The sequence below is a fragment of the Mustela nigripes genome, chromosome 5, assembly GCF_022355385.1.
Source record: "Mustela nigripes isolate SB6536 chromosome 5, MUSNIG.SB6536, whole genome shotgun sequence".
Lineage (NCBI taxonomy): Eukaryota > Metazoa > Chordata > Mammalia > Carnivora > Mustelidae > Mustela > Mustela nigripes.
Genome location: NC_081561.1, coordinates 134,381,168 through 134,404,178, shown reverse-complemented (window position 1 = coordinate 134,404,178; position 23,011 = coordinate 134,381,168). Strand labels below are relative to the sequence as shown.

At 44.7% G+C, this 23,011-nt stretch overlaps 1 protein-coding gene across 1 annotated transcript in view; it reads right to left on the bottom strand.

The window, feature by feature from the left end:
• The window catches only part of MTHFD1L (methylenetetrahydrofolate dehydrogenase (NADP+ dependent) 1 like), a 183,177-nt gene that overhangs the window by 158,352 nt on the left and 1,814 nt on the right, over window positions 1-23,011 (bottom strand). Inside the window, exons 2-7 of the mRNA XM_059401260.1 lie at window positions 17,961-18,045; window positions 16,792-16,842; window positions 16,648-16,701; window positions 13,470-13,594; window positions 11,048-11,148; window positions 8,590-8,726 (exon numbers count right to left, since the gene is read on the bottom strand). Of these exons, the coding sequence (XP_059257243.1) occupies window positions 8,590-8,726; window positions 11,048-11,148; window positions 13,470-13,594; window positions 16,648-16,701; window positions 16,792-16,842; window positions 17,961-18,045 (553 nt within the window). The remainder of the gene's footprint in view (window positions 1-8,589; window positions 8,727-11,047; window positions 11,149-13,469; window positions 13,595-16,647; window positions 16,702-16,791; window positions 16,843-17,960; window positions 18,046-23,011) is intronic.

Genomic DNA, 23,011 nt, shown 5'->3' with positions numbered 1-23,011 from the left:
GGCCTTTCCTGATGCACTCGCCTTTCCCAGTTCTGAACCTTGGATCCCACATGGGCCCATCTGTGCATTCCTCTTCCTCAGTCACCCTCCGGGCCTCGGCCACCTCCTCTGCGGAGCAAAGAAGCTGTACTCTACAGGAGGGGCCTGAGCTGCCAAGGAAGAATGCCTGCGAGGTGTTCCAAGGCCTCGGTTCAAGCGCAGTCTCTGCAGCTCCTCGAGGGTGATGCCACACTTCACAGGCACGTGTCGCGTCAAAGAGACGACAGAGGAGAAAAGCTCAGAGGAGGAAATCTTTACCCCAACATAAGGGGCTTCACAGTTGTGGGTTACGTTGAATAGCTACCCATTAAAGTATTCTAATTCTAACTCCTTAAATTACATTTTAATTCCTTAAACATCATTTATACTGGGGAAGAAGGGGTGGAAGGTGGAGCCAGGCTCTGCCGACGGAGATAGCGCTCCGTGCGCTGGAAGGGACATCACCGGTCTGCTGGTCACGGGACGCAGCCGGGAGCCCTTCTTTTGTGCATACAGACCTCAAACTACGTACAGCTCACAAGGGAGCACCCTATGTGACTCCTGGAGCGTGTGCCCATCAGTTCCAATAGATTCTCTCACAAATCCTCTTCTCACCACTACTAGATACAATCAGCCTGATCTGGGGACTCTTAAAAAAGTCCCATTCACCTCCTTCTCCGGTGTTAGTAAGTGATGCAATGATCAGCGAGTGACAGGAGTGGAAAGAATGGGACGTGACATCTCCAAAGGCATTTTCAGTCCATGAACATGGAAAAAATCCATCAGAGAATGCTCAGGGCCCTACGTGCCTCAGGTCACTTAGTCACACATTACTGAATAACCTTGGTATTTGCTTGGTACAGGATCCCGTGGTCCCTGGTGATCGGGGACAATCACCTTGTCACCTGTAACTGGTATGTGTGTGCAGGGGAGAGACTCCTGTCGAGGCCCTGTCCTGCGAGCCTCCGCAGGTGACCAGGACGCCCCCACCACCCTCTCAATAGGGTGGACACCCTCCCAAGGCCTCAGGGAGGGAATGGCACTGAGTCTACTTCGGCCTCCTCTGTCTGTGGGATGATAAACTGTTGGAATAAAACAAGAGTGAACTCAAGTCTAATGTCTTGGGCCTTGGTTTCTCCGATGTTTCTCACCTGAGCTGTCAGGTACTTTCTGGTGTAAAAGACTAGACTTTAAATGTACTTTTAAAGGGGCGCCTGTTGCGGGGGGCTCAGTGGGTTAAGCCTCTGCCTTTGGCTCAGGTCATGGTCCCAGGGTCCTGGGATTGAGCCCCGAATTGGGCTCTCTGCTCAGCCGGGAGCCTGCTTCTACCCCTCCCTCTGCTTGCCTCTCTGCCTACTTGTGATCCCTGTCTGTGAAATAAATAAAATCTTTAACATATATACATATACTTTTAAAGACTGAGTTTTGTGATCACCTGGAATAAGAGCCGACTCCGGACAGCAGCTGGAAATTCAGGCTGGAGTGCCACCTCCATCATTTCAAAATTAGATTTAGAAAGTCTCTTTCCTTCCCCAAGTCTCAGTCTTCTCCCCTGTGAGATGGGGAGAATGAAGGTTGTGCCCAAAAGGAAATCTGGGCAGAATCAGGACACAACATGAGCCAAACAGAGAGCCTGGTTCTCGGAACTTACTAACTCAATTACCAGGAGGGACCATGACTGCCATTACCACGGGGCACTGGTCTGTGGCCTCTGCCGTGATAGTTATTATGCTCACCAGAACCCTTGAAGGCCAGACAGTGGGGGTGACATTTAAAGTGCTGAAGAAAAATGCCTTGTCAACTGAAAATTCTCCATCCAGCAAAAAGCCGCTTCAAACACAAGGGGGAGATTCGTGTCCTTGCATATTAACACAAGCTAAGGGAGTACATTATCGCTGGACCAGCCTTACAGGAAATGCAGACAGAAGTCCTCAGGGTAGAAACCACAGGCTGCCTGACATTAACTCCAAGCCTCATGAAGAAATAACGATCTCCAGAAAAACCAGAATCGCTGTATTTTGGATCTGTAACTATACATTTTCTTTCCCAGCACTTAAAAAGCAAATGCATTAAAAATTAAAATATATTTTTATGTAGTGATCCAAAGGGGCATGTGTACCCGAATGTTTATAGCAGCAATGTCCACAATAGCCAAACAATGGAAAGAACCTAGATGTCCATCAACAGATGAATGGATAAAGAAGATGTGGTATAGATACACAATGGAACACTGTGCAGCCATCAAAACCCTGAAATCTTGCCATTTGCAATGATAGAGATGGAACTAGAGGGTATTATGCGGAGCGAAATAAGTAAATCAGAGAAAGATAATTATCAGATGATCTCCCTGATATGAAGAAATTGAGAGGCAGGGCCAAGGGCTGTGGGGGACAGGGAAGGAAAAAATGAAACAAGATGGGACCCGGGAGGGGGACAAACCCTAAGAGACTCTTAATCTCACAAAACAAACTGAGGGTTGCTGGAGGGTGGGTGGGGTAGGGATGGGGTGGCTGGGTGGTGGACATCAGGCGGGTATGCGCTATGGTGAGTGCTGTGAAATGTATAAGCCTGATGATTCACAGACCTGTACCCCTGGGGCAAATAATACATTATATGTTAATAAAAATATGTTATATATATATTTAAAAAAAAAACAAACCCCAGTCATGTAACTCACTAATCTCATTCAGTTTAAAAGCTAGAATTTTTTTCCCCCCAATCTTTGGAAAAAAGATTATTCTTTTTTCAAGATTTCGTATGTACAAGTCTATTTAGAAATGTCCAATTCACTTTCAAAAGCCTTCTATAAGCCATGCTCTGCAGTGAATTTAAACTGGAAATGACTGAGTGATCATTTAGCTTTTGTTCAAAAAATCCCAACCCCCTTTGATCCTTCAAATAAATAGGAAAGACTTGTGTTTTTCCCTTCTTGTGTTAATACTAGTTCTGAGGGTCTCTGTACTCAGAAGGAGGAGACATGAGATCCTCTGAGAAAAACAAAATAAAACGGTTCTCTTATTTCTGGGTTATTTCTTATGCACACAGCTGGGATGGGCCCGATTTGTCACAGCTGGAGGCCACTTCACCCCGTCCTCCAGCTGTGTCTCACCAGATTCCAGAAAGGCTCTCCCGTGAGCAGTGTGGAGTAACGGGTGTGCACACAGGGCCCCAAGGAACCTGTCAGCCTCGCTTCCGTGGAGAGGGGTACCACTCCAACTCATAAATCCTAAACTCAGAACATTCTCTCGCCTCAGACTGCTTTTGGCATCAGGGTGAACTCCTCAGGGGGAGGCAGAGATAAGCCAGTTCTCACTGGGCGGTGGCTCTGTCCAGGCCCCACACTGGGGAGACATTCCACTCCTGGGGCCCAGGATGCTGAGTGCGGGGCCTCTGTCCGGGCTGAGGAAGGAGCCCTACCCAGAAACACCACACCCAGAGCTTTTGCTTCTGGACATCCGACGCTTCTCCATCGCATGAAGCTGATATGGACAAGTGCCCAGACATTCTTCCCCTCCCCCTGTGAATAAACACATAACTTCTAGCAAAGCCCAGACGTGATGCTCAGAAACAAAGCAGGAAACTTAATTTCCAGTGACACACTCAGATGGGCATGAAACGGCAAAGCTGCAAATTACAGAAATCTACTCTATTGTCCACAAAACTCCGAAAAGGCAAATCTCAACTCTTCTTGCTCAGGCTCCATGGAGATGTTACACGTAACCAGAATCCGCTTCAATCCCACTAACTCTATGCCACCATTCCTCGACACTGTAGGAAGGAACGCTATTCCTGTAAGAATTAATCAATCAACAGGGAACCCCTCCACCAGACATAATTTGAAGTAGAGTGGCTTCTGAGGAACACAGAACTTGCGGGACGGAAGAGGTCCACAGCGGTGGAGCAAAGGCTCTCTGTTGCATTACGTCAAGTTGGTAGTTGGTAAGACCAGTGAAGAAGGGGGTGGGTGTAAAGGCCGGAACTGGGCACCGACTCTCTCCCACTCTCTGACTCTCTCCCACTCTCTTCGTCTTACTTTGGTTTCATCCCTCCCACCTCAAGATGGCGCAAGACCCTCCCATAGCAACTCTCTCCTTCTGCCTGCCATCCACTGGAAACACATCTACTGGGCTTCCGTGAGGGACCGGGGTCCCGCTACTTTACTAGCTTATCTCCTTACGATTTCACTGACCCACTGACTCTTCCACAGTGCGAAGCTGGCCTGTGTCTTTCCTGACTCACCATTAACAGCAGCCAAGCCGTTAATGTGGACGTTCGCAGGGGCCAAGTTCCATGTGAAGCCAACTTACGCGACTGAACCCCCCCAGAAGCCCTGTGCAGCGGGTAGTATGATGATCCCCCTTCTACACATGAAGAGATGAGGTTCAGAAAAGCTAAGTGAGAGGGAAGGCTTGACCCTGGAGCTGTCACCAAAGCCTGCGTCCCACTGCCTACCAAGAACACAAATGTGTCTGACTCCAAACCCTCCAAGATAGTTCCCTCTGGCCACAGCAGGCTGCAGTTGCCTGTAGGTCATCCCAGACTTGAGAGGCTCTGTGTTGTGCGGGAGGTGGCAGGCAGGACTCTAATGTTATGTGGTCACCCACTTCCTGACCCCCGAACCTCTCAGGATGGAAACCCCCAACCAGATGGCCAACGGGGGTAACTTGTTCCATGTCAGGCACAAAGACGCCTACAAGACACGCTCCCCGAAGATGACTTCTTTCGGCCAATAGCTATAACCCTTTGCTTCTCCTTTTTTTCCCTGATACTTATCACTTCGGTAAGGAGAATCGAAATGTACTACGATCTTACACTGTACTATCTATTTGTTGTTGATGAGACGAGAAAACAAAAATCCCAAGCTGTTGTTAAGCTTACCCACTCTCTGTTTGTCACAGGGCAGGTCTGCTGAGGGTGCGGCCAGCAAGGGTGGACACACGCCCCGATGCGGGCAGGTGCCCCAGGATGCCAACCCTGTGCCCAGGTGACCCACCACCACTGTAGCCTGCAGAAGTCTGCAGCCTCGGTTCTTGGACACCAGGGCCAGCGATGGCCCGTGTTTCTGAAATAAAATCCAGGAAGAGTGGAAAGTCAAATGTCAGGCAGAAGCACGGAGGCACGTCCTCGGGGAGGTACGTGGCTCATGAACTGTGAGCCGCTGGCATGAAAAACGGAAAGAGCAAGGCTTTGTCTTGAGGTGCAACAAGCAGTAGGTAGACCAGGGAGAAGGGGGCCAGAGGCCAGATAAATTTCAAAGACCAGCATGAGGAGCCCTGAACCATCCTGTCCATATTTTTGGCTACAGAGATGAAGCAGTGGAGAAAGGCCACAGTCTCTAAGATTCACGGTGGGGCCATTCTACATACCCGGGAAACAATGTGTGTGCAACAATTCTTCAACAGAACCTTCCCAGATGTCTGAAAACAGGAAAGTTACCCAATTTCTAGATTCTCTAGAGAGTGGAGCCGCGGGTCGTTCTCAAAGTCAGGACGAGATTTATCCCAAAGAAGAGTCAAGGTGATTTATTTCCATCATAAGAAAGTACTTTGAAAGATGCCTTTGTTTCACCAAAATACAGATACAACCGGCAAAGTTATCTGCGACAGCTGTGAAAACATTCAGTTGCCATTGAAGGTATTTTTCTCTTTCCCACCACAGCTGTTCAGGCCAGAGCAGGGTGTGTTTTCTTCTTCCACTAACCTTCCAAAATCAAAAATTCTCGGCTCTGAATTGGGAGTCCCTGAATTTTCTTGCATAGGCTGCCCCCATGTGGTGACCACTCAAAAGGCTCAGAGGTTTTGAGCTTAGCCTGGCGACCACGTTTCTGAGCTGCCTTCACAGGGGAAAGAGCTGCATGTATTAGACCCACCTGCAACTCAGGTATCACTTCTTGGTGGAGACACCTGCCTCCCTGGGGCAGGACTGCAACTTCTCACTTCTGTTCTCATGGGGCAACATAAGGAACGTATATTTTTCGATGTTATTCTGCAGTTGCTTTACTGTCCTTAACACACTTTTAATTTAACTTCACTTTGCTTGAAATATGTAAAATTTCATGGACATTTTTTGAAATTCAAAACTTTATTAAAACTGTTCCAGCCATGAAAATGTAAACAGATGATAGAATGCACCTGGACACCCAGCCCACTGCCCAGAAAAAAGGCACGGCCAACACCGCTGAGTCTCCTTTCCACCCACATCCGCATCCTTGTCCTGTAAATGGTTTCCTGATTGGGTTCAAGGACCAGGCATTTCTTTATCTTGTTAGTTTATATATGTAGCCCTAAAGCATAGATATACATGGCACTGCTTTTAGACTTGAAATAAATGGTGTCACAGGCAATGAACCTTTTTGCAAATGCTTTTTTTCAGCAAGTGCTATATTAAAAAATTCTTTCACATTGATATTTGCAGCTTAAGATCTCTTCAATATTGTCTTGTTTTTGCCCTTCTACCTCTGTGTAGATTTTATTTTATTACAATTTAAAATTATTAATAATTTAAAATTATTTTTTTGACAGAAAGAGAGAGAGGAACACAAGCAGGGGGAGTGGGGGAGGGAGAAGCGGGGCTCTATCCCAAAGTCTTGGGGTCATGACCTGAGCTAAAGGCAGATGCTTAACTGAGCTACCCAGGCACCCCCTCTGTTAAATTTTAGAATCAGCTTGTCAAACCCACCAAAACAATAATAAGTCAGGACTCTGATTCAAATTTATAGATTAATTCGGGCAGAATCAGTATCTTTAAGATACTAATTTGGCCAAATCTCTCTATTACAAAGCCACCAACATGCTGCCATGTCCGCTTCTCTGAATATTGAGTCCTCTTTTTATTTTTAATATTTTATTTATTTATTTATTTATTTGACAGACAGAGATCACAAGTAGGCAGAGAGGCAGGCAGAGAGAGAGGGGAAAGCAGACTCCCTGCTGAGCAGAGAGCCTGATGTGGGGCTCGATCCCAGGACCCTGAGACCATGACCTGAGCTGAAGGCAGAGGCTTAACCCACTGAGCCACCCAGGCACCCCAATATTGAGTCCTCTTATCCATGAACATGGTATCTCTATTTTGGAGTCTTCTTAATGACCTTCATCAAAATTATATAATTTCTTTCAAAAGATCAGAAATAACTTCTATTAAATATATCCCAAGTACCTTATATTCTCATTGCTATTATAAACTGTAATTTAGAATCAATTTTAAAAAACTGATAAAAAAAATTACAGGGATCCCAGGAGGCACAGCTAGTTTAACTCAAGTCAATTTCCGGGTTGTGAAATCGAGCCCTGAGTCAGGCTCTGTAACTCAGCGCAGTCTGTTTAAAACAGGACCTTCTCTCCCATACCCTATACTACTCACATGCTTGCACTCTCTCTCTCAAATAAATAAATCTTTGAAAAAAAAATTACTCTTTTAACTATGGGTGTGGTGTTTAGAAATGCACATATCCAAGAATCCGAGTGAACTTGTATTCATTCTCATATTTTTTTTAAGATTCTTTTGAGTTTTTTATGTAGGTAATGCTCTCATCTAGGATTGATGACAGTCTGGTGTCTTCCTTTCCAAACAATATAAATTCTCCCTTTCTTCACATTACAGCACTGTCTAGTAATTCCCATACAGAGCTGATTAGGACGACTGATAACAGGCACCCTTATATCTTTCCAAATTTTAAAAGAAATGTTTCTAATATTTCATTATTTAATGAGATACTTGCTCTAAATTTTTCATAGATATTTACTGGGTTAAGGAATTCCTGTAATTTCCTAGATAAGGTTTTTTAGGGAAAAAATCATTAAGGATTTTGTCAAATGACTTCTGTATCTATGATAGTGACAGCATAGTTTCTTATCTGATAATGTGGTGAACTATGTCAATAAATCTTAATGGATTTTTCTGATATTAAACCACACTGGCAATCCTATGATAACCCCAATCTGGTGCTGGATTTGGTTGAAATGAGCCCATAATTGTCCTTGAGCATCCTGTACTCTGGTTTGGGCACTCACAAAATGGGTTAGAAAGTGTTCTTTTCCATTCTTTGGAGGTAAGATTATGACGTGTTCTGATGGTGGTAGAACTCCTTTAGTTTGCATGTCTGGTGGATAGACTGGTCCAATGTCTTAAATGTATGTCAGTCTAATCATTGTACTTAAATCCATTTTGTAAGTTACATTTAGAAGTTCTCATTTCATACAGATTTTCAAATTTACCAGTTTACTAAAATTGTTCATAGCCTCTTTTTTTTGAAAATAATTTTTGTTCTGCGGTTATGTCCCTTTGTTCATTCCTAACACTGCTGGTGTTCTCTTTTTGTTTAGATTATTTTGACTAGTGGTGTTTCCATTTTATTAGACTCTTCCAAGAACCGACTTTTGGCTTAGTTGATCATCTCTGACATAAACTTGCTTTCTATTTCATTAATATCTGCTCTTTATGGTTCCCATCCTTTGAGATTTTCTGCTGTTCTTCCTCTCACTTATGTTCAATGCTTAGCCTATACATTTCTAGTCCTTTTCCTTTTCTAATATAAGCACTTAAAATTCTATTTCCCACATGAAAAATGCTTACCTTGCTTTGAAGCTGAGGTGTGTTCCACTGGGAGCTCATGGTCATGGACCCTCTTCTCTGAAACAGGCATTGCAGGGCAGCTTCCAAAGACCCATGGGCTCCTATTACCAAGATCTTCTTTCCATCTAAGTTGACACCTATCCACCAAATGGAAATTCAGTATCATGATCAAAATTTCAGAGCCTTCCTCCCCTGCAGCTTTAGCATAAGGACAAAGAAGCTTTTAAAACTTGGCCCTCTGAGCCAAGTTAGAGCCCACAATGGCTACCATGACTTACTCTTTTTTTGTGAATGTTATGGCTGAATGACTGAGAATCATCATCCCGATCACTCACATGATGGAAAAGCAGCATCTCAGCTTAGTGGCTAATGTTGTAAAAGTATATATGAAAAGCTCATCTTGTAATGGAACTCTGGTATATATTTTGGAGGAATTTTTTCACTGAAGTACAGCTGACACATAATGTTACATTAGCTTCAGGTGTGCAATGTAGCAATTCAACGAGACTGTATGTCACACTATGCTCACCATAAGCAGAGCTGCCATCTGTCACCATATGCTAGTCCAATACCATGACTCTATTCCCTATGCTGTGCCTTTAATTCCTGAGACTTACTCATTCCATAACGAGAAACCTGTATATCCTACTCCCCTCTCACCCACGCTGCCCACTGACCCCCCCCATGGCAACCACCAGTTTGTTCTCTGTTTATAGGTCTGTTTCTGTTTTTTTGTTTTGTTTTATTTCTTAGGTACCACATATAAATGAAATCATATGACATTTGTCTTTCTCTGACTTACTTCACTTAGCATGATACCCTCTACATCCATCCATGCTGCCACAAATGGCAAAACCTCACTCATTTTTTACAGCTGAGTAAGATTCCATATTGTACATGGACACATCTTCTCTATCCATTCATCTATCTGTAGATTGCTTCCGTACCTTGACTGCTGTAAATAATGCTGCAATAAACACAGGGCAGCATATAGCTTTTGGAATTAGTGTTTTCATTTTCTTTGTGTAAATACCCAGCTAGTGGAATTACTGGATCACATGGTAGTTCTATTTTTGATTTTTCGAGGAACCTCCATACTGTTTTCCAGAGTGACAGAACCAGTTTGCAGTTTCCCAGCAACAGTGCACAAGGGCTCCCTTTTCTCCACATCCTCTCCAACACTTGTTATTTCTTTTTTTAAATTTATTTTTATTATTTATTTGATAGAGATCACAAGTAGACAGAGAGGCAGGCAGAGAGAGAAGGGGAAGCAGGCTCCCCACTGAGCAGAGAGCCCAATGGGATCATGACCTGAGCCAAAGGCAGAGACTTTAATCCACTGAGCCACCCAGGAGCCCCCACTTGTCATTTTTTTAATTTTTTATTCTAGCCATTCTGATTGGTGTGAGGTAATATCTCATTATGGTTTAATTTGCATTTCCCCGATGGTCGGTGGTATTGAGCTCTTTTCCATATACCTGTAGGCCATATGTATGCCTTCTTTGGGAAAATGTCTATTCAGACATTTCTAATACTTTAATCAGATTACTATTATTATTATTGGGTACTGACTTGTATAAGTTCTTTATATATTTGAGATATTAAATACTTTGCAATTTTTGCTTGATGGTTCTACGTTTGGGTGTGCAGAGGAACATCTGCTTCTCTTTTATTAAGGTGGAACAGAAAAATTTTAGTTACTTAAATTTTTTTTTAAATATTTTATGTATTTATTTGACAGACAGAGATCACAAGTAAGCAGAGAGGCAGGCAGAGAGAGAGGAGGAGGCAGGCTCTCTGCCGAGCAAAGAGCCTGACACGGGGCTCGATCCCAGAACCCTGGGATCATGACCCAAGCCGAAGGCAGAGGCTTTAACCCACTGAGCCACCAGGTGCCCCTAGTTACTTAAATTTTTATATACTCAGCTAGAAAGCCTTTAAAATATATGAAACTCATTAATCTGATAACCAAGAAAAAGAAATTATTCATTTCTATGTCAATGACATAAAAAAACTAGGTCAAGGGGTAAACAATGGAAATTAAATACTGATTATAGCAAGAGTCACTGCTCACTGATAAATCCCAATCGAGGTTCCCATACCCTGAACTACGTCTGACAGCCTCCTCATTTAAATCTTGCACATAAGTTTTATTTAAGTTTACGTGTTAACAAATTTTCTGTTGTGGTTATTTTGAGTGTTTCTTGAGAGAAGCTGAGCCTTTGTGCACTACAGGTCTCTCATCTTTACCAGTTTCTTTTTAAAAACTGTAATAGAGGTAACCTTGTTAGAAAAGTCTGTCAGAGTCATTTGTATCTCCTCAAAGATAAGCAAAAGAGCTGACATTGAATATTACTTCCATGTTTCAATTAGACTCTTCCAGAAAGAAATCCTTATTAAAAAATCAGTAAGTCCCCAAAAAGAGAAAATCGCAGCATTTCTAAAGCAGCAATCATACCTGACTTTTCAAGAAGTTCAATTACAGCTCTGGCCACAGGTGAGACGTAACATTCATGGGCATCCCCACGGACCAGCCTCCCCAGGTTGATGTCTGTTACTCTGAAGTTGAAAAAAAGGAAACTTGTAAGCCAAAACATGGTCGAAGCTCCATCATCTGTAACTCACGTGTATTTTTTTTTTTAACACACTCTTCTATTTTTTTTTCTTCAAAGATGTTATTTATTTATTTATTTGACAGAGACAGAGATCACAAGTAGGCAGAGAGGCAGGAAGAGAGAGAGAGGAGGAAGCAGGCTCCCCACTGCACAGAGAGCCCGATGCGGGGCTCGATCCAAGGACCCTGAGATCATGACCTGAGCTGAAGGCAGAAGCTTAACCCACTGAGCCACCCAGGTGCCCCTAACTCACATGTATTAATCCCAAATGATAGCCACATCAGCACTGGATAGACAGAATATATTACGTCATTAAATATAAAGAATGAGCAAGAAAAAAGGCCACTAGCTTTTTAGAGCAGTCCCTTGGGAAACTCTGAAGTGTCTCCTGTGGATTGAGCCAACCTTGGGAATTCTGGTTCTGCCTGGAGAGCAGGACCAGCACAAGGCCATGCAAAGCCTCACCATGCACAAGTGCAGGGAGCTCTGCTCGGTGCGCTCCATGGAATGGTGTCCCTAAAATGTGCAACCCTACTGTCCTGCAGCCGAGCCTGCTTTTTCCTTGAGGGAATTTATATCTCAATCAGTATCAAAATCCAGGACCAATCCTAGAAATCTGGGGTGACCTAGCAAGACGTTGGGATTCACGAGTCTGATCCCAATTTAATATCAGTACTTACCTCCTTGGGAAATCAAGAAATAAAATCTGAGTGACCATGTACTTTGAATGGCTTCTGCGCTCTTTCTCTTTCAAAGCCAGGACCCAATGGTCCCTAACTATCTAGTGAAACCGATGGGCTCCCTACAAGTTTGTGATAAAATGGAGACATGAAAAAATGTTCATAGTTCTCTTTTTTCACAGAAGATTTGACATTACACTTTGATACCTGCAGGTTCTGGATGTTTTCTCACTGAACAGGGCTTCTTCTCCCTTCTAGTTAGTCTAGTACAGAACCAGAGATTTTCATGACAACTTTTCAACCCGTGTTTGTGTCTACCCTGGGTCTGAGCGCCCAGAGAGGTTTGAGAATGGAAGGAGCCTGGGTGTGTCCACCAGGCGGGAGCCTTTCAATCTAGCTCCCGTGAGGCATACTGGATGGGAGTCTGATTTTTAACTTTGCTTCCAGCCTTTGCTTACAATGCTAAATACATGATGTTCTTTTTGCCGCAGTACAAAACACACTTCCTATTTCCACGCAGGAAAATGAGGTTTTTTTCCCTCCCCAGGAGAAGTCCCCATCGCCCACATGAATGGGCAGTACTCGTCTCATGAGGTGGATGTCGCGGCAGGACATGAGTCAAAGGCAAATATTAGCGCACCACATATTTGTGGCTTTTCCCTCTATTTTCAAATAAAACCTTGTGTTGTGAATGAGAGTGCTTGTTTCGCTTTTCTCAACTGGCCTGGGACGAAGGAAGCAGGGGTGCTGCTGGTGAGTCAGGACTCTGGGATGGTTTCTTTGGTCTGGCAGAATTTTCAAGGAAATGCTTATTTAGATTAGGAAGGCTGGCCAAGGGCTCTGTGAATCAGACAGGAGGTTACGAAATGAATGTGATGGTGTGAAGGATGTTCCTTCCAGAATGGTGCCCAAGCCCTATAAAAGGGCAAGTGCCTATTCCAAAATAGGTATGTAACTTTCTTTCTTTTTTTTTTTTTTAAAGATTTTATTTATTTGTCAGAGACAGAGGGAGAGCGAGTGAGCGAGCACAGGCAGACAGAGAGGCAGGCAGAGGCAGAGGGAGAAGCAGGCTCTCTGCCGAGCAAGGAGCCTGATGTGGGACTCGATCCCAGGACCCGGGGATCATGACCTGAGCCGAAGGCAGCTGCTTAACCAACTGAGCCACCCAGGCGTCCCGGTATGTAACTTTCTTATACAGAGTTTTAAAAGCCCACAAATTCCCGAAATAGTTAAAGGACTTCTTCCATGCTTACTTAGAGACCCAGCCGAAACAGTGGTACTAAAATGAAAAAAGGTCACAGTAGAAAAGCTCGATTAGCAATAAGACTGGGTTGTTTTCTTTTTTTCTTTTTTCTTTTTTTTTTTTTTTTAAGATTTTTTATTTATTTATTTGACAGAGAGAGATCACAAGTAGGCAGAGAGGCAGGCAGAGAAAGAGAGGAGGAAGCAGGCTCCCTGCTGAGCAGAGAGCCCGATGCGGGACTCGATCCCAGGACCCTGAGATCATGATCCGAGCCGAAGGCAGCAGCTTAACCCACTGAGCCACCCAGGTGCCCCTGGGTTGTTTTCTTTTGTATTTTCTCACCCATCCACATCCTTTTCTGGTTTCAAGGCATTGAGGACTTTGTTGCTAAAGGAGCTCTCGGAGATCTGAAGGGCAAGGCCATGTACTCTGGCGTCTTCATTAATCTTCAAGATTTCATCTATAATCTACGGAGGTGAAAAAAACAAGCCCCCAAATCAATACTATAAAAATAAGACCCCATAAAAATAGTTTCATATAAAAAAAATAGATTCATAAAAATGCCTCGTTTCTTTTTCACTCCTTGTTGAAGCTGCTGTAAAGTAGAATGAAGAAAGTCTAATTTCTCTTTTCAACGTGTTTGTAAGTTTTCAGAAGTGGCCTTGGCTGAATTTTAGGGACTTCTCTGTCTTTCTTACTGCCCTACTCCCTGCCACGACAGAACAAAACCAAACCAAACCAGACACTGAGATACGCAAAAGACAATTCCGCGACTGTACTGGAGTGAAACACACTGCCAGCTTTCAGGGAGACCACGGGGCACAAATCTCGGGCGTTCCAACCCGGCCCAGACAAGCCTGTGTTGCAAACACAACGTATTCCACAAAGGCTTCCCAACTGCTGCCCTCTAGAAGCCATCACTCAGGCCCTTACGTCCCCTAGGCCTGAATGGACCCAGAGAGCATTTCCAAAGGCTTGTGATTGATAAATTTGAAGCACAGATATCTCCTCTTTATAGGAAACACTAAAATAACTCACTATTTCTGAAAAAGACTGAAGTACAGCTTGGGAAGGTGAGGTAAAAATGTGAAAAGCTAACAAAGGCTTGGGTGTGCCCTTCAATAAGAAATGCTCTGGTCCTGTCTGTCTAGCTCTATTTATGCCAGGAGATAATACATGGATTCACTTCACTTCACAATATTATTCGTTTCCTAAATAAAAGAGACACCTGCCCATGGATATGGGTCTCACTGTGAGCAGTGTTGCCTTCACCACCTGTTTCACCATCTAGCAAAAAATCACTGTGGTATTTCCACCTGGTGAGAAAGGAAAATGCTGTGATACACAAAAACCAAGAAAGAAAATTTTGTTCCATTCATTGACCAGGCTTTTGTTCATTCAACAGACATTGCATGTTTTGAATCTCTACTCTGTGCCAGTTGAAACAGGAAATACAGGTGTGAATAAACCCTCCTGGAGTTTATATTCTAGTGGGGAAGACAAGAGGGAAAAGGAAAAAATAATAATAATAACAACAACAACAGTAATAGTAGTATAATCTCTGGGCATGGCAAACGGTGGTAAAGAAAATGAAAGCAGACTAAGCTAGGGAAAGGGCTAACGGGGTAATGGCGGGTCAAGAGCCCAGAATGAAGTGAGGGGTCTGCTGTCACCCGTACTTGGGCTGTGGGAGACGCAACAACAAAATCTTAATAAAGATCCTTCCTCTTTTCCAACAGAATAGTAATACCACCATACAAATTTAGACTTACCAGAATGTTAAAGAAAAATAGGAAATAGATGATTGTCAGAAAATAAGTCCAGGAATAAAAAAAGTGAAGGGCTAGCAATACCGAAGCAAACAACCCAAATGCAGACAACGGGTGTCCTTCCGCAAAGGGACAACAAATTTCTCGGCATTTGTTAATGCTGGTATGTCAGGGGGTCAATACTTGTAATATATCATAAAGGCAAGTGTGGCAGAAATGGTTTGCCCAGATATGGTTTCCCTTCTTCCTTAGTAATAAACTTTGGTTTTTAGGTGCCATAACAAATGGTTTAAGGCCACCCGGTGGAAAGACTGTATTTCCCAGCCTTCCTTGCTTCGTGGCAGAGCGATGAGGATCAGGCCAATGACAGGGACGCATAACCGTGACTTTCAGGAACTGTTCCTGAAGGGAAGAGACTGGGAACCTGTCTTTTGTCCTTGTCCGGAATTCCTTTTACTTGCTGGTAGCAAGAAGTCATTGAACCGAGCCCCATGATCTGGGAAAACAAGGAAGGCTAAAAAATCCTCCCCGTCTCTTGTGTACTGCAAAGAACCAGATCCAGGCCCTAAAAATGCCCATTCATTATCTCATAAAAGATCGGGTGAACTACTTGCCTCCATTGTTGCATCTGAGCAAAATGCAAACAAAATGAAAGTTTCCTTCCTTCCCCCAGGTGGCTAAGCTTTGACCCACCCCTCACTTGGTTGGCAGACAACCCCTCCTGAGAAGAGTCTGGCCACAGGGTAAAACATTCTCTGACCTACTGTCCCATCAAGGTCCCCTCTCATCCCACTTTCTCACACCGGGTTCTACCCCGCTGTGTAAAAGAAAAACCCTTTGGGGGCACCTGAGTGGCTCAGTCATTAAGCATCTGCCTTCGGCTTAGGACATGATCCCAAGGTCCTGGAATAGAGCCCCACATTGGGCTCCCTGCTCAGCGGGAAGCCTGCTTCTCCCTTTCCCACTCCCCCTGATTGTGTTCCCTTTCTATCTCCCTCTTCTGTCAAATAAATAAAATCTTTAAAAAAAAAAAGAAAAAAGAAAAACCCTTTTGCCTACCTTTCAAAGAATTACAGATCTTAGATCTTACCATCAGGGTACACCCCCTATTGCAATACTCCTTTCGAGTCCTGTTTCTTCTCACTAAGTCTGGATTTATTCGGCACTGGCTAGAATGTGGATGTGATATACAGGGTTGAATCTGCCATCTTGGATATGAGATAGCACAACAGACGACAGGACAGCAAGACTGAAGGAACCCAAGCTTCTGGTGACCTTGTGATACCACCATACCTGCCTGCTTCCAAACCTACTGACCTAAGAGAAAAATAAACTTCTGTCTTATTTCCTCTTCTGTTATTCGAAGTTTTCCATCACTGGCAGTCAAATAAATCCTCACTGCCACAGCCCGTCTGAAGAAAAGCTAGTCAGAGGACCAAACGCTAGCACGGCCCGGGGTCTGGTTTCCTCACCACTACGTGTGGGCGTGGCTGCTTCTCCCAGGCCTGACACGACACCTGCAAAGGCTATTACTTACTAAGTCCAGCTCCGGCCTTCCACAGAAACACGTACTGAGGGACCAACAGATCAAGGAGCATTTCCACTAGAAGGAGAAGTGACCTCTTCCCTCTAAGAACTCAGCTACAAGCAAAGACTGAAAGTTTCGTTTCCAACGACAACTAAGAGATGCTAACAGGTATATGATGTCTAAAGGGAGAAGCACCCGGTGTTCAAGTGCCCGTGGTAGTTACCTCGGCCTCGCTGCTATCCGGAGGAAGGCAAATGTGCGTGATGTTCAGACCAGCCTGTGAAAGGAACACAACGTTATTCTGTCGCTGTGAGAGAATGGAGCGTCAAACGCGTAGGAGGGATTTGTAGAATTCAACGATCCTCACCTCTTCCGCCAAATTCTGGTTTATTTCCTGCATCAAGTTATCATCACCTGCCTGAGGAGACGGAAGCAAGAAGGAGAATGTAACAGCAACAAAAAAATCTTGAAAAAGCACAACACGTAATACAGAGATGAATTGTATGATGATAAATTATCCGATTTATCAGAAAGAGAAGGAAATACAGGCTCTAATTGCTCACAGAAGGAGGCTAAGAGCTGGTATTTATTCACATGTCAGTATCTCAGCTTTTCACATTATGTTACTTTAAAAAAAAAAAGCGAGAGCCCTCCTAAGGCTCGAGTGGCCACCCAGCCGGCACCGCTCTCTAAACAAGGACACCCGAGACAGGACTCTAGGTGGCCTGCCCGGAGCTGGAAGCTGTCAGCAAGCAGAATCCGGAACTCCAGGCTCAGGCCACTCTTCTTTCTACCCTTCTCGCTTGCCTGTCTTTGCAGGGGGTATCGACACGACCCCCAAGAATGCGAGTGACCTGAGCACGGCTCCAGTCTCGAAAACCACAGCGCCGCTGGGACTCTAGGCCGCTGTCCTGACACCTTCCGTGTGGCCCACCTGCTGTGCTGTGTGAGCTTCCAGGGGTGGCTCCCCTCCTGACTGCCCTGTCACCCCAGGGGAGCGCCAAGAGGGCAAACCAACCACCGTTGGGAACGAAGGGGCCCCAGCCAAGAGACAGACAGGAAACGCCAAGTCCTTCTGACACATACTGATGTCTGGCCCTTAGGACCTCCGGCAGGCTTTAGCAGGTTTCGCAGTAAGCTCACTAAGTACCATTCCTCACCAAGCATCTGCCTTCCACAGAAGCAAAGGGGGAACTTTGCCCCTTCTCACGTTCAAGTCACATCTGATAGGCATCTCTGAGCACATACGGACACAGTATGTCCATATAACCCCATGCAGATGTCCATATAACCCCTAACTTCACAAAGCTACTCACACCCAGGGGAGAAAGACTCACAAAAGACCCACCCAAGCAGGGAGGGAACTAACCAGTAACCCGGTAGGAGCAAAATGACCAAAGGAAGAGGGACCCGACGGTATTTCCATCTCTGCCCTCTCCTCCCTGTTAAGACCGCTTCTGTGACAAGAGATACCCTGGTCTTCCGTACACGATTCTCTTCGTCACTGAAAAGCATCCTCAAAGAGCAGCACCTTACCTGAATAATAGCAAGCACCGGCTTAAAGGTAGGATTTTTTTCTTGCAATAAACTCAGAACCTCTTTTGAATTCCGAATGACTTCTCTGCATTGAGAAAGAAAAGAGAACCCACAGTCATGTCTTTGTTAATGACTAGAAAGGACCGATCCAATACAGTTTCCTAGAAAGCTCGTTACTGTAAGTGAAAATAGTCAGACGACAGAAGGATGCGCTTCAAGCGTGGGAAGTGTGCCGACGAGGGGCGGGATAAGCATCCTGAAGTACAACACCGCGTAAACTGTGACCATCTGATTTCAAAAATAAGCAGAGGCATGCCAACGAGCTGTTAACAATTATTTTCCTGGGGTGAATTCTCCTGTATTTTTCAAGCTGACTATAATACAAACGTCTTACTTCTTCTTAAAGAATCCCCTTCCTCCACCCACATCCATCCTGAGGGGGGGTTCCTACGGGGACTGCAAACATTGGTGCGGGGGAGGGTAGCAGAGACTGGGGAGGGGGCTTGCTGCCAGACAAATCCCAGGTCCCAGAATTCAAAGGAATGTGAAGGGAGTGGGAGGGGAAGAAAACAGAGGGGAAGGGGGGGCAGGCCGGGGCGTAGGGACGGAAAAGGGAAGTGGGGGAAGGGACGGGGCATGGGAACAGAAACGCTAGGGTAGGGCTGCATCAGGGTAGGGCTGCATCAGAATCACATATGCTCCCCAGGCCTCTTAGGGAGAGAGCCTGTCACTCCTCAGAACTCCCCAACTCCCCACTACCCAAATCTGCATTTGGACTTTCCTAAAAGCGCCAGCAGATGCCACTGCCACCTTAGTAACACTGGGAGGAGGCAAGGGGTGCCAGTCCAGGAAGGGCAGGCCCCGCTGATGTATGAGCCACAGGCTCCTCCTGCGGACTTCAGACTCCTTTACTCCCATCGCTGTGATGTGGGCCTCCTGTGCATACGAAGTTGGCTTTTCTTCTCTCAGGATAATAGACAAAAGGCTCAGCCAAGGCAGTACCTAGGCCCCATGTTAAGACAGTCTTTAAATTGTGTCTTCTAGGGGCGCCTGAGTGGCTCAGTGGGTTAAGCCTCTGCCTTCAGCTCAGGTCATGATCTCAGGGTCCTGGGATCCAGGTCCGCATCAGGCTTTCTGCTCAGCGGGGAGTCTGTTTCCCTCCCCCTCTGCCTGCCTCTCTGCCTACTTGTAATCTCTGTCAAATAAATAAATAAAATCTTAAAAAAAAATTTTTTTTGTCCTCTATCTCTGATAAGGTCTTAGATGCACCAAACAGCTTCCAGAAACTACAAGGTGAATTTCCAGGCAGAGAGCAACACTAAAAATTACTCGTTTGACAGCAACAGTTTTCCCAAAAACTCTTCATAACCTTGACCACCCCTCAATGAAGTGAAGAGACCAAACACTTCCATAAAACACAAACCTGTCTCCAAAGAAGCTAACAGAGCTAATTCTCCCCATTCTTTGGGGTTACTCATGATTCTTACAGGGATCAGCAAAGCAGTCACCAGGCTCAATTGATTTAAAAAGTAGGATAAATGTTTCTAATCAGAGATTTTCAGCAAAGCAGTCACCAGGCTCAATTGATCTAAAAAGTAGGATAAATGTTTCTAATCAGAGATTTTCTCACTCCTGGGAAAAAAAGCAGCCTTGTCAATTTCCAGCTAGAAAGACTGCTGACTCTCCTGACAGGCCACCAGGCTGCCAAGTGTAACCAAAATTCAGAACTTCCTTAATGAAGAACATTGTCGAATTTATAATAATGTAACTAGTAGCTTAAAGAATCAACCACTGGAAAAGACTTAATTACCTCCATTTTGACCTTTAACTTTCTAATTGATGAAATTCTTCCTTCCGGTTTATCTCTTACCTCAGGCAAAAGATTTGGAAGGCAAAGCATCCCTAGATGGGGGTGGGGGGGGGGGCACAACTCAGACTGCCCCCTCAAGCAGTAAGGGCAGCCCTGAGCCAGCAAGACCCTACCCAGGATGGACCCCAAGACAATGACTCGAGCTCTACTGCCCACCCTGCCTGTGCCCACCAACCTCAGCCCCACATTTTCCTTATATAAACCTGGAAGTATCCTCAGCCCTTGCGAGACTGTCTTTGAGAGGTTAGTCCACGATCTTCCTGGTGTTAGCCTCACCGAAATAAATTTCCTTCTTGTCTCACTCCTTGTCTCTCTGCCTCTGGATTTTGTCAGTGGTTAAGGAGCTGAACCTGCTGCTTTGGAACCTTCAGACACAGGTGCTCTCGCACGCCAGCACCCAAGTTACATACCACTGACTCCACGGACAGGCTGGTCTCCCTCTGGCTGGGAAATAATGTGTTCACTAGGTAGAAGAAGGCCGTTGGAATAATGACCTCATTTCTTAGTCTCCCTTGCAGCTAACTGTGGCCACACGAGAGACTCAGAGGCAGCTGTAAGGTTATTTAAAACTACGGACTTAAGTACGTCCCTGAGCGCAGAGCCACTTTATTTCAAAGGGAAAAGAGGTACCAGTGTGCACAGAGCGTTGAAATTCCCAAAACAGGGGCGCCTGGGTGGCTCAGTGGGTTAAAGCCTCTACCTTCTGCTCAGGTCATGATCCCAGGGTCCTGGGATGGAGCCCCGCATCGCATCGGGCTCTCTGCTCAGCGGGGAGCCTGCTTCCTCCTCTCTCTCTGCCTGCTTCTCTGCCTATTTGTGATCTCTGTCTGTGAAATAAATAAATAAAATCTTTTAAAAAAAGAAAAAAAAGAAACTTCCAAAACAGTGTCTTCCAAAGATTGCCATCAGTATTCCGAGAAACAGCCCAGGCTGAAAGCACCAGCCAGAGCAGCTTAACAAATCTACACCCTGGTAATTTAGTGGATACATTCAGTACAATAGTAACAGTAGTACTGACGCAACTGATGTCGGCTTGGATGACTGGGCACTTCCTATGAATCCTTCCACGCATTTTCCTCTTTAACTGAATTCGGAGCGTGAGCTACACCTGGCATCCGGCTAGAGAGCTCAGGTCCCTGTTTCCCCCATAGCTCAATGGGCTCAAGACACTAACTGCTGGCCAACGAGGCTGTGAGCTGTAGCCAGAAGCACGCAAGGAACGTGCAGCAAAGAGAAAGATACAAGAGCACCCCGGCGCCCTCTCCCTCTTGCTGCCTTTTGCCCAGAGCTGAGCAGGGAGCAAAGATCATAGGGTCGTCATGTTACCTTCCCTGTCTGCCTCCCTCTGGACAGTAACGTCCACAACAGTTTTTTTATTAAAGTATTTTTAATTAATTTTAATTTAATTATTTTATTAACAGTATTTTTATTAAAGCAGCCTCGCTCATTTCCTATTTATGCATAGGACTGAGCTAGGAGCTTTTTTTCACCCAATTTCAGATAGAAATGGAAAGACAGACCACTGTTTTACAAACCACAAAGGAAGAAAACCAGCTGGCAGTTAAACTATGGCACCATCTCTTCCTCACAGATTGTGGATTCTGTAAGTACTGAAAATGCTTTCAGTACTGATTTAGATGAAGACATTTTTTGTTTGCCATAAACCACTCATCTGAGCATAAAAAGTAAAACTACCAAACTGAAATATTCCTAAAACTTCTTCACATTCAGGATAGGACTCTTCTGAGTGCTTTTGTTTTTGTTTTTTTTTAAGAACATTTAATTTAAGCCATCTCTATACCCAGTGTGGGGCTCGAACTCATGACCCCGAGATCAAGAGTCACATGCTCCTGGGACGAAGCCAGCCAGGTACCCCCTGAGTGACTTTTTTGATCCAAGTGTCCTGATGGCAGTTTCTCTCCCTTCCCCAACAACATCACCCTCTGTGTTAGTGATATGTTATTTTTCAAAAAACTGTATCACTTCTATCCCTGCAGTTTTCCTTAAATTCCTGACACCCATTCTGTAAGTTTTAATATTAGCATTTTCTCAATTCTACCAGGTATTAATGGACAGTTGTCAGACAACAACAAGAAATCATTTCATTTCCTAAAACAGGCCTTCTTCCATGACTTGTTATGGAACTATTGGGGATTATTTGGGGGAAATGAGAGGCCACTATGCTTTTGAGGGAGCTTGTTCATTCACTTTTCTGGTATATGTCCATGAAAAAAAAAAAAACTAACATACACGGATTTGCGGATGTCTGTCCTAGGTGACTTCTGGCTAGGCCCACCTCCCCTCCTTCCTTCAAGTTCTGGGGGAATCTCTCGGAGGACAGTTTTGTCAGATGACACACATACGTCAATTAAGTTACAATATGCACGGCCCAGGTTCCCATGGGTACAGGCAATGACAAATAGATGATGACTGTCACGTGGCCAACAGCAATTGTCTGACACAATGGATTATAATACTAGTTTTGGAGATATTAAAAAATATGCCTCTTAGGATCAGCAGAGTATAGTGATGTCCATAACAGCTTCTGAAGCTGGTGATAACGGTTCCCTTTTCCTATACGAACAGAGATCAAACAGCTTGTCCCATCTAGTAAGTACTGGAGTCATACTGCAAAGCAGAGCACCTAGCCCTTAACCATAGTCCTATGAAGCAGCAATTCACTGTACAAACCTTCTCTTCGCAGTTTAGAACAGGAGTACAGGGTTAAGGATAGACTGTGCACTTTTAAACAGTTAGAAACATCAAATAATAACATTCTGTAACATGTGAATATTATAGGAAATTCAAATGTCAGTATCCATAAATAAAATTGACTTTGTCAGTAAAACACCATGAAAATGATTTTTTTCTCACAGAAAAGTGCCTACATAATAGCTTCTATTTTGCCTATTGGCCTGCAAAACCTAACCTATTTACTGTCTAGTCCTAGGCAGAACTGCTAACCCCTGGCTTAGAATGCTCAAAAAATAAATTATAAACAATAGCCAATATTTGTGAAGGCCTTGCTATGACAGTTCCTGGATTATGCATTTTACACGTGTTTTCTCTTTCCATAACCCTTTGAGGTCGACTACCACCCCCCCTCCCCCAGTGCAGGAATTGACATCCCCCCTCCCTCCCCCCCCCCACCCCGACCCCCCCCCCCCCCCCCCCCCCCCGC